General features: G+C 49.6%; 1 protein-coding gene across 1 annotated transcript in view; it reads right to left on the minus strand.

Annotated features, from left to right (window-relative positions):
- Positions 1-3,687: 3,687 nt before the first annotated feature.
- Positions 3,688-12,015, minus strand: part of Aldh5a1 (aldehyde dehydrogenase 5 family member A1) — a 38,892-nt gene continuing 30,564 nt past the window's right edge. The window contains exons 9-11 of the mRNA XM_008847104.2: positions 11,400-11,569; positions 6,201-6,259; positions 3,688-5,103 (exon numbers count right to left, since the gene is read on the minus strand). Coding sequence (XP_008845326.1) covers positions 4,898-5,103; positions 6,201-6,259; positions 11,400-11,569 — 435 coding nt within the window. The 3' untranslated portion in view covers positions 3,688-4,897. The remainder of the gene's footprint in view (positions 5,104-6,200; positions 6,260-11,399; positions 11,570-12,015) is intronic.

The raw sequence follows: 12,015 nt of genomic DNA on the forward strand, positions 1-12,015 counted from the left end.
AAATATTTTATGTGTATGTGTGTATTTCCTACATGTAAGTGCACCTGTGTTGGGCAGTGCCTGCGGAGGACAGAAGAGGGCTTTGGATCCCCTGGAACTGGAGTTACAGTTGGCTGCAGTGTGGGAGCTGGGAATCGAACCCGGGTCCTCTGCAAGAGCAGCCAGGGCTTTTAACTCCTGAGCCGTCTCTGCAGCCTTCCACAGATTGTTTTAATCTAGCCAACTGGGAAAGATTGAGGTCAACCCCAGCCGATAGTCTTCTGTTAGGGATAAACGTCTACCCAGCTTCTGGGTCCTGGGTGTGCTTGCTGCATCTGACTGACTACACTGGGTACCTTTCGCAAAAGTAAAATTTCTAACACACTGAGGTGTAATGCGCTTAGAATAAACTACACAGTATAATTTGATTAAATTTTGATGTAGAACTACCTGTGAATCCATCTCTATAGTCAAGCAGATACATCACTTCAGTGGAACACCGAAACCACTCCTTCCATTAGCCCCCACTGCAAACTGCTTTGACTTCTAGCTTCATAGAGCCCTATGCTGTATATTATACTCATTTTGGAGCTCCCCCCACCAAGTCATTTCCTAGTGTTAACTCAGTCCTGAGCAAGCTTGTTGAGGTAAACACTTGGAGGTATGGTTCTGAGAATAAATTCAGTGGCTTACCATCAGTTTCACAAAGTTGTATTAGTTTACAAGGACTCAAAACTTCTTTAGAAGTAAGTGAACCAAGCCTGCGTGATCTCAATGGAGATTATCATGTGGATAAGTCTAAGGTATTCCCCAAAAACCCACGTGTGGAAGGCTTGATCCTGGGCCCCAGCACAACTGGGAGGTGGTGGGACCTTCAAGAGGCAGGCCCTAGGAGGCTGGAGAGATGCCCAGCGGTTGAGAGCACTGGATCTGGGTTCCAGTCCCAGCACCCACATGGTGACAACCATCCATAACTCCAGTTTCAGGGGGTCCAACGCCCTCTTTGTACCCTCCACGGGCACTGCAGGACACGGGTGCACTTACATGCAGGCAGTACACCATACACATTTTAAGAAAAGGGTGGGGCCTGGGGTGACGTCACGGCGCGTGCGGGCCTACTGCACCGGCGGGAACGGTTTTCCTGTGCTCCACCAGCTCCAGCCAGGCCTAAAGCAGCCCAGCTTGCGGTGAACGGCTGAGCACGCGCAAATCCTCCTCGTACTCTGACTGCCGCAGGTATCTCACTCCGGGGACTGATGAACACATCTTTCTATGAACACTGAAAAGAACTTTTACATTCTTCAGTTATGGGCTGAGTTACGTGTGGTCACGTTGACTTTCCCACTTCCCTCCCTCCAGGCCTACGTCTTCCCTTGCCCCAGACCACAAGGTTTTGTCTTAGAGGAAGAGGCCTCCGCCCGTGTCCTGCTTTCCCGTGGCTGAAGCGACTCCCCAGGGAGCGGGTTCGAGACCCGCCCTGCGTGGGCAAGTCCTTTATGGACACTGGTGTCCAGCTGCTTCTCCAGTTCCTTGGGTTACTAGATGTGTCTTGGCTCCTACCTTGGAGGCTACTGTCACCCTTATCAGATGTATCTTCCTGAACTCTAGGGCTAGCCCGGGGTTGGAGGAGGCCCTCTGTGCAGCCCTGTCGTACCCCGCCTCCCACCCCATGGGGCCTGTCTGCGCATTGCCCCGTGGGTGGATGGTGAGCTGCTGGCTGGGGCGGGGGAGCTCCCCGTGTAGAGCCAGCCCTGTGAATCGGCCTTCCATCCTTCTAAGTGGGGCCTGGGCCTCGCCCTGCCCTGGTCTCTGCATGACTTTACTCAAGGCTCTGCCTGGGGTTCCCACTGGGCGGTGGGGTGGCTTGTGGTGGGGAGGGGAAGCGCATGTTGATATTGAAACTTCAGATGTTGAACTCCTAACCCCCGTTTATTAGAATGTGTATGAATGAGCCCTTCAAGAGCGGTTCAAAGGGGTCAGCAGGTCCTAACTCAACTTTACTGGTGTCATAGGTGTCCAGGCCCTTCAGAGGGATCCCAGGACACTGGAATACAGTGCAGAGGGGGCCATATGCAGGCCCAGGAGGCAGGGTTGGGGGGCTCTGCTTATATGGATGCACCCATCTGTAAGCTCAATGGATTAATGTGGGGGTCTCAGTGGGTCGGATATGGAAGTTTGGTTAAGGGTCTTGCTTGAAATGCCTGCACTGCCCAGGGACTCTGTCCACAGGAAGGTCACTGCCAAATGCAGCCTACTGGCTTTGGACCAGAGCTGTGAAGCAAAACAACTTGCCAAGCTGTGGTATTGTTATTACCAACAGAAATGCACTCAGACAAGTGTCAACATTTACGTGCCAGGTCAGAGCTAGATGTCAGGGACTCAGAAATCTTTTCCTCATACTTTTCTGTACAAAATACTTAAATAAATGACATTGAAAAAAGCGGCTAACAGTGGAGTGTGCAGTGAAAGGGTCTTAACTGGAGATGAGGAGCCCCTCATTGGGTGCCATGTGCACTTCCAAACCAGGTAAACTCAGTAGGATGAATATTTGATGTCCTCTCTCCCAGACCAAACAAGGTACTCAATCTGTGGATCTGGTGACAAAGCACAGTTTTCCATCCAAACTGGTCTACCACCATCCACTTAAACCCTCAAATGGTGACCTGGTAAGTAGAAAAGCCAAAACAGCACCCAGACAACCCAACACAGCAGGAGGAGCTCTGTGAATTCAACGTTTATTGGCAACATACAAGTCTGCTGACCAAACTGGTGAGTACGATGTGCGAAACAAAAAGGAGCCAACCCACACACGTTTGAGGAGCAGCGTGATCTCCCACCAACTCCCAAGTTTTATCTAATAAAATATAGCACGAAGCAATCACAATATTAAGCATTATTCAAGTAAAATACTATTTAAAATAGCTGCACACGGGGAATTAGAACACTGGGATCCCGCTTTCAGAGGAAAACCCACATGGCTCAATTGAAGACCCTAACAGATTACAATGTAAAAAAGTGGCTTGTTTGCACTGTGCTCCCAACCTTTTCAGAGTCCATGAGAACAGAGACTCAGGAAGACACAAGCACTTGGTGTGAAATCATACTTAGTCCTTCAGGTGGATAAAGGCAGATGCTGGTCATGGCTTTCTGAGTAGCCCAGTCAGCTGGGGAAATAGGTGTCTTTTCTCCAAGGTCAACAGGTTTAGGGTCTGCATAACTCTGAGTACCAAATGCTCAGAAAGGTACCCTCCACAGGTGCTGGATGGCCGCACCTCTGGCTTGTTTGGAGAGGGCTGGTAAAGGGGCTTAGTCAGTTCTTCAGCTCTGGCCACTCAGCAGAGTGGGTGTATTCAGCCACACTTTATTCAGGACAGTGAAATTGGAATTTCATGAAATACAGTTCTAATTTTCTCCCCTATCTGTTTGAATGCATTAAAAACATTCTTAGCTCATGAGTTATACGAAACAGGTTTGGCTCATGGTTGTCATCCCGTCCTTTTCCATTTCACAGTTATGTGTACATGCGTATGTATGTATACACATCTTTAAAAATCCCTTCTGGCCAGGCGTGGTGGCGCATGCCTTTAATCCCAGCACTCGGGAGGCAGAGGCAGGAGGATCTCTGTGAGTTCTAGGCCAACCTGGTCTACATAGTGAGTTCCAGGACAGCTGGGGCTACAGGGAGACCCTGTCTCAAAAAGACCAAAAAAAAAAAAAAAAAAAAAAAAAAAAAAAAAACACAACCAATTCAGGGTGGTACTTCTTAAAAATGGCTCCTGTACTTAAACTGCATTTCCATCATTTTAGGAATTATCTTCCCTTCTCTGGGGCTCACGACAGCCTCATTAAGCCAAACTGGAATCTCTTCGTGGGACAGGAGGTTCTGGACAGCACACCTGAGGTAGCAGAGCTGCTCAGCACAGGAGGCCGCTACAAGAGCCCACACCCGCCACTGGCCCAGACTGGCAGTGCAGCCCCATCATCCCAGCTACGTAGGAGGCTGAGGCAGAAGAATTCAAAGTTTAAGGCCAGCCTCTGTAACTTAGCAAGACCCTGTCTCAAAAACTAAAGAGAATACAATTCAGTGCATATAACAAGTTATATGCACAGGGCTGTGGACTCAGCACCCAGGACTGGAAAGAAAGTCACTCTTGTTGCTGTGACAAACGGCCTCTGCTGACTTGCTGCCAGTTTGGGTTCATTTCCTTTAGGAAGCTCACACAGTCGGTTTAGGGCAACAAAGACTGTAATTTCATCAGGTGTGGTAGTGCATGCCTGTAAACCCAGCACTTGGGAGCCAGGGAGGAAAACTGAGTTGGAAGTCATCCTGCGCTGCTTAGAAAGCCCCTGTCTCAAACCAAACCAAAACAAACCCAGCAATTCCAAAGACAGCCCAGAAATGAAGAGAAACATTCCCTCACTCCATACAGTACAGGCGACTCTGTGCTATTTGGAAGGCTTTTAGAAAACTGAAGTCTTTGCCACGACCCCTCTGAACACACGGCCTGTTTCTCCTTCACTAGGCTGGCACACCTGGTCAGGCAGGGGCTGTGCACCTCCCTTGAGCCCACCGGTTTATCATCCCAGCATTCTGAGCCAGGTTGGGCAGTCACATGGGGTGGAGAGCCACTGCCCATGCAGTGACCGCGTTTTGCAAAGGGCCAGAGAGCATGTCCCTGAAACCACCTTGTCTTGAGGCAGTGGGCCCAGTGCTGGCCCTCCTGGGTCCACAGCCACGCGCATGTGGCATCTACTGGTCCCTAGTTAGGTAAGGGTTAGGATTTACATCTGAGATGATCAGGGATGGATGAGTTTTTAAAATTCATAATTCTGAGAAACCACTAGTTAAAAAAATGGGTGGCATGTCCCTATGTACCTAGGTAGTTCCTTTTTTGTTCTTTTGAAGAGCTAAAGACCCCTACAAACCTCCGTAGCACACATACTTGATCTCTAGATATTCATCAATGCCGTACTTGGACCCCTCTCGCCCAAGGCCAGACTGCTTCACCCCACCAAAAGGACACTCCACCGACGAGATGAGTCCTTCGTTCACACCAACCATGCCCACCTCCAGCTGCTCTGCCACTCTCCAGATCTGGGCTGGGTCCTGAGAGTAAAAGTAACCTGGCATGGGGGGAAAGGGCATTCACAGCGTGTGGAACATTAAGACATCACAACTCTTTTGCTCAAACCCTGCAGTAACTCCTGGTCATCTGTGAAATACAGCCACATCTTTAGTGGGGTCGCCCTCACCCTCAATGTGGTTTCAATCGACACTTTCAGCTTATTCTCCACGACCCCAGTTACCAGCTACTGTCTCCAAGCTCATCGACCAAGTTCACGATCCTTCTGTTCCCGCTTATGCTGAGTCTATGCTTGCTTGACCCTCTCTGCCCAGACGCCTCCAGTCTTGGCACAGCTGGCATCTTTCCCATCACTATGACCTGGGTGAGGGCATGACTTCCTCAGCCATCACCCCACGGACAAGGGAAGAAGCAGAGGCCACGAAGCTGCTGAATCCCTGGGTGCCCACCTTGCTCCTGCTGGAACCACGGCATTGTGACAACACCTCAGCTGTCTCTTGTTCTAAGCAGTCTGCATCACACCCACAGGGGAGCCTCCATGCCTTAAGTGTCTTACACTTTACCTTGGCCTCCCACGATACTGTAATCTCTGAGGCTGCAGTTTCCTAAGGGTCACTTCCTAACTGCAAGAATGGCGGCCACCTGTGAGGGTCCATGTGCAGCGCGCACACCATCCACCTCCCCTCTCTCACCGTCTGGATTCTCTGCTGATGTGTGTGACCTAAGGTGGCCTCAACGCTTTCAGGAATCAGGCAAAATGGGAGAAAACAAACTTGGAATTCCGAGCATTATGACTCAGGACACGCATGTGACTCTCCATCTAGAATAATCCACACTACCCTTTCTCTCCACTGTCCCCTACCCTCCACTCTGACTAAAAAGCTCCAGACGTGGATTGTGGGACAGGGAGATGGAGCACAGACACTCTTTGCTACTTGTAAAGCCACAAAGCACACACACGCAGTTTACGTTTGCGTCTCAGAACTCAGAGCAGTGTTTAAAAGGCAGAGCCTGACGCTATGAGTTCCAGGCCAGCTGGGACTACAGGGAGATCCTGTCTCAAAAGACCAAAAAAAAAAAAAAAAAAAAAAAGAGAGAGAGAGAAAATGACCTCAGGGCTGCCAGTCAGACACCTACCTGCTAACCCCACATCAGCTGCGTTCGCGATGGCTATGGCCTCCTCCTCGGTATCGAACCTGTCAAGAGTTAAATCATAAGCAAAATAAATCAACTCTCTTTCCCTGATTCATATTCTGAACAATGGCCAGAAGGAACTCAGTGCAGAGGAACCGGGGGGAGGTACAGGCAGACATGGAGGCGACTCAACCTTCACACAGACCCACCGCATCGACCAGTCCCTCTTCTAAGAGAACAAAGGAAAAGCAGGCTAACCTGGCAGAGACACCACCAAACAAGACCCCTTAGGAAAAGAGTTACCAAGCCAGAAGTGTGTGCATGTGCAGAATCCTAGCGTTTGGGAGGCTGAAGCAGGACAACAGCCCTGAGGTTGAGGCCACACAGAGTTCCAGGCCACCTTGGCCAAACAGCAAGACCCTGTATCAAAAAATAAGGCCAGAGAAAATGGTTCATCTGGTCAAAGTACTCACTATGCAAACCAGACAAGCCCCAGAACCCACATAAAAAGCTGAACACGGTGCCAATCACCTGCAATCCCAGCACGCCTACGGAAAGCACACCCACAGGAGACCGAGGCAGGAGTGTCGGCTGGAGGCTCACAGGCCAGCTAGCCTGGTGCACACCGCACAGTGGAAACATAGAGTCCTAACTGTCCAAACAAGGTGGAGAATGAGAACTAACTCCTTAACCTTGTCCTCTGGCCTCCACGTGTGCTCTGGCAGGTACACACACACACAGGCACGCATACACACACACGTGCACACAGGTGCACACACGCACACAAATACACACACACAATAAACAAGTAATTTTTTAAAGAAAAAGGATCACCTCTCTTGGCGATTACCGAAAATCTCTAATCATAGCAGCTACTTTGTTTACTTATTAAAATAACTATTTTTAAACACTATTTCTAAGCAAGCACAATGCAGAGACAGTCCAGGCCGGGATCTGAAGCACCCTTATCACTCAGTTCTACATGACAAAGCCCTGGTACTTGATGTCTGTTCCTTTCTGAAATGACAGCCCTCTGCCAACTCTCCAGTCCTATAATTTCATTTTTGTAACAAGATTTAAGTGACACTGGGACTGGTGAGATGGCTTAGCGGGTAAAGGCACATGCTGATAAGCCTGATGGACCCGAGTTCAGTCCCCATGGTAGAAGGAGAGAATCGGCTTCCCCAAATTGCCATTTTTACCTCCACACATGCACAAAGCCAACCTGGTCAAGCTCCAGGCCAGCTAGATCTCCAGGTAGACCCTGTCTCAATAAACAAAAACAAAAGATTTAAGTGATAATCCTGTCATTCCCGAATTGTGACTGAGGGCCAAAGTTCTCAGAGCTCCAGTTTCTAAATGTGGGGCTCTGCCAGCAGGGAACCGGCCATCTTTTCTCAGGGCTTTGAGGGGTGCTGGGCCGAGGGGGCTGGGGGAAGTTAACTTGGAGTGCTTGGGCCGAGGGGGCTGGGGGAAGCTAACTTGGGGTGCTGGGCCGAGGGGGCTGAGGGGAGTTAACTTGGGGTGCTGGGAAGAGGGGCTGGGGAAGCTAACTTGGGGTGCTGGGCAGAGGAGCTGGGGAAGCTAACTTGGGGTGCTGGGCAGAGGAGCTGGGGAAGCTAACTTGGCTGAGGAGGTTCACAAAGCCTGAACTGACTCTGTTAGATCCAAAGTCAGGAACCTGGGCACTGCACCCTTCAGTTTCCTGGGAAAACTCTCAGTTCACACTCTAGGGAAGCGGAATGTAAGTGCTCTGTTTCCCCAAAAGAGGAATAATACACAAACTCATGAGCAAGGTGAGGTAAACAGTAGGGACATTTCTGGTCCGGGTTGGACAGGACATCACAGCCACCAGCTGTGGCCAGCGAGCCCAGAATACCCAGTGCTGAGGACGAGGGGAGAGAAAATCATGGCTCAACAAAAGCCCCAGGATCAGTGGGGCTGGGAGTGAGGGGGTGGGGCTAGTGCACACTTGTAATCCCAGCATACTGGAGCTATGGGCAGAAGGACCAGAAGTTCAAGGTCATCCTTGGCTACATAGGAAGCTCAAGGCTAGCCCAAGATTCAACAGACCCTGTCTCAAAAAACACACAGCCAAACAACCAAAAAAAAAAAAAAAAAAACTGTTAAACCCTCCATCAGCCACTGACTAGGAACGCCAGACACTTCTAGAAGATGCTACGGGCAGCTGCTATGGGGTGGGCAGGTTGGGGTGGGCAGGGCAGGGTCCCACAGAGCCTGTGGAAGCAGAGCTGCTTCGTGCTGCGCCTCCCCATGGTGAATTTCAGGTCATCATGAAACTGCCCTAGACTCCTGGGTCCCTACTGGGTAGCGATGGGGCAGGAGGGGCCAAGCTAGTGCCTGGTCACAGCAGCCATATAGAGCAAACCAGGCCAAGGCCGGAGCCAGTGGCCTCATTCCTCAGTCCTCAGTGGACACCTTTCCTCCCTATGCCAGTACTCTCAGTAAAGAGAATAGTGAAGTAACCTGGGGGTGGGGGGTACATGTGGTTGGACGGCCCTGAGAATGGAGATTTTAAAATAATGCCAGGTGTAGGAACTTTTTTAAGATTTTGACAAAAATGTTCCCCCAAAGTAGTATGAATTAGACACTTGTTAAAAAGTGGAAGTGGAGCTGGAGAGATGGCTGAGTGGTTAAGAGCACTGGCTGCTCTTACAGAGGATGTGGACTCAGTTTCCAGCACTCACATATTGGCTAAGAACCATCTCTAACTCAAGTTCCAGGGGATCTGACACTCTCTTCTGACCTCTGTGGGCACTGCATGACACTGTGCACTTACATACATGCAGGCAATACACTCATACACATAAAATTTAAAAAAATACATTTTTTAGAAAAGTCTAGATGTGAAATTTCAAAAGTCTGAAGCCAGCTGCCAACCAGCTGTACAGATCGTAAACACCTTTTCCTTCTTACGCTCATCACAGTTTCTGAGACAGATTATCGCCTGTTCTTTTCTTTATATAAGTATTAGGAGTCATTTTAACCTGTTATACATTTTGTGCCCTTGCCCTTCCTCTTTCCTAAACTTTTGTTTTTTTTTTTTGGTCTTTTTATGAAACAGGGTCTCCCTGTAACCCCAGCTGGCCTGGAGCTCGCTATGTAGACCAGGTTGGCCTTAAACTTACAGAGATTCACCTGTCTCTGCCTATCCAGTGCTAGGATTAAAGATATGTGCTACCATGCCCAGAATATACTTTTCTTTTTTGAGACGTGGTCTTACCATATAGCCCAAGTTAGCCTCAAACTTGCAGTCCGCCTGCCTTAATGTCTGGAGTGATGGGATTATAGGCATGAGCCAGCATGCCTGTCCTGGGCATCTTATAATCAGAAACATAAATTCAGAGGCAGCAACTCTTCAGCACTCAGCCCTCCAAAGGCACAGGAAGCCACAGACACAAGGTCCAGGCTTTTGCCACAACCCATGGCAGACACTGTGGGCCACGTGCTACCAGTGCAAGGAGCAAAGGATGAATTGACGGGAAATTCTAAGATATCCGAGGAACCCTGAACAAAGAAACACAGCGCACATACAGTCTACAGAGGATGCAGAGACCGTGGACAGGGCCAAGGTAAGAAAATGAAAAACAGCCACAGCCAGACAAGGGGGAGACAGAGCAGGTAGATTCAGTGATGGGGAAGGTCAAGGGGTGACAAATAATTACTGTGACAGAGAACCTGTGGGCTATTTGTGTGTGAAAAGAACGGATGGACAGGCTGGTGGAGGGAGAGGAAGGACTCGGGAGCCATCAGGAATCAGAGTCAAAGACCGAAGCAAAAGTATCACTGTAATAGGCTTCTCAGGAGGCTGGAAGGGGAAACCCTGGACAGAAACAGGCCATCGGAACCCCAGACTGAGCAGGCTCACAGCGCAGCACCAGCGCTACACCACAGACTGTAAGAACATATAGACCAAGAGAATTCTGAGTTACCAAAGAAAAAGCAGATCTTCAGAAGAGCAAGAAGCAGACATCTGGCTTCTCAACAGCAGCCCTGGACCCAAGAGGCAGTGGGATGAACTGTCAGAGCTCTGACCAAGAATTATTTATATTTTTGGTCTTTCTGAGACAGGGTCTCCCTGTAGCACCAGCAGGATTGGAACTCACCATGTAGACCAGGCTGGCCTCGATCTCACAAAGATCCACCTACCTCTGCCTCCTGAGTGCTGGGATTAAAGGCGTGTGCCACCATGCCCAGCTGATCTAGAATTTTATTTATGAAAATTATTATTTACATGTGAAGGTGAGAAAAAAGATCACAAAAGGTCACAGTTCATTTCACACACGCTCCCAGGAAAGAGCCCTTTAAACACTCAATCCATTAGGAAGAAAAGTAAGTTCAGAGGGAGCAAAAAGAAGACAGCTGAAGAAATCTGGCAAATGTGCTGGAAATTGGGTGTTACTCGTCTATAGTCTGAATATTCGGGAGACTAAGGGTTAGGGTTGAGGGTTCCAGGTTGGCTTGAGCTACAAGTGAGTTCAGGCCAACCTGGATTACAGAGTGAGATCCAGTCTCAAAAAATAAAATAAAAAATAAATAACAACAACCCCTCCATAAAACAAAAATAAATCCTCCCAAACCCAAAAACTGGCTGTAGGGGTATGGGTTCAGTCAGTAAAATGCATGTGGACCTGAGTTTGGGCCCCAGAGCCCAGGTAAAAAAGCTAGGCATGGTGGCATGGGCTTGTAATCCGAGTGCTGAGGAGGTGGAGGAGGCGGATATCTGGGGTGTGCTGGCCAGCCAGCCAGCCTAACCAGTGAGTCCCACCACGAGACTCTGTCTCAAAAAGAACAGGGTAGAGAGCTCTTGATGGACAACATCCAGAGTTGGCTTCTGGCCTCGATATGTACATACACACATGCACCTGCGCACACCACTTCCCCACCCAAAAAAGAGGGCTGGTGGTCCGCGCCTTTAATCCTAGCACTCAAGAGGCAGAGGGGGCACAGATCGCTGTTGAAGCCCAGCCGGGTCTACATAGCAAGTTCCAGACCTGCTGGGGCTACAGAAGACCCTGTGTCAAAAGAACAAACACCCCTCCCCCCAAATCCTAAGTGGACCTCTGCCCTTGAGCTGGCCCGGTGCAGCTCTGGCTGCAGCAGCTCGGTACGCCCTACCCGACCTCTGATAGGCCACACTTTCCTTTCCACTCTCCCCTGCCTCCAGGCCTGGGATCTTACTTGACAACTGGCACTAGAGGCCCAAAGGTCTCCTCAGTGGTGCAGAGCATGTCCGTGGTGACGTTGCTGAGCAGGGTGGGCTCAAAGAAATTCCCTCCACGTTCATGTCGCTTTCCACCTGTCACAACTGTGGCTCCTTTGGCAACCGCATCACTGACGTGTTTCTCCACCTGCGGGATGAGAAGGATGCTTCAGAGGCTGACTGAGGATACTTCCCCAACTGCTCACCTCTTTAAAAAGTTGGTTTTCTCTGTTTCCTTTTTAAAATAGGCTAAAAGTGAGGCCAGTGAGGTGCTATGGCACCCAAACTTGACAGCCAAAGTTCCATCCCCAGGACCCACTCAGTGGAGAGAACTATTCCAGGGCATCCCTGTTTTGCCTGCCCAAGCTCTGGGCTAATTCTACTGAGTGGTCTTCCCACTGGGCTGTAAGGGATGTTTTGATACTCTCAAATTCAGATGCACTGTTCACCCTCGTAGATGTTGTGTCCCCAGAAAAGATCCTCAGCTGATTTCACTGATGTATGAACAGCATGCAGTTTTTTTATAGGGCCAGCATGATACGTACCTAGCGTGTGTGTGTGTGTGTGTGTGTGTGTGTGTGTGTGTGTTCATGT

The sequence above is a fragment of the Nannospalax galili genome, unplaced genomic scaffold (assembly GCF_000622305.1).
Source record: "Nannospalax galili isolate Female #2095 unplaced genomic scaffold, S.galili_v1.0 scaffold503, whole genome shotgun sequence".
NCBI classification, from domain to species: Eukaryota; Metazoa; Chordata; class Mammalia; order Rodentia; family Spalacidae; genus Nannospalax; species Nannospalax galili.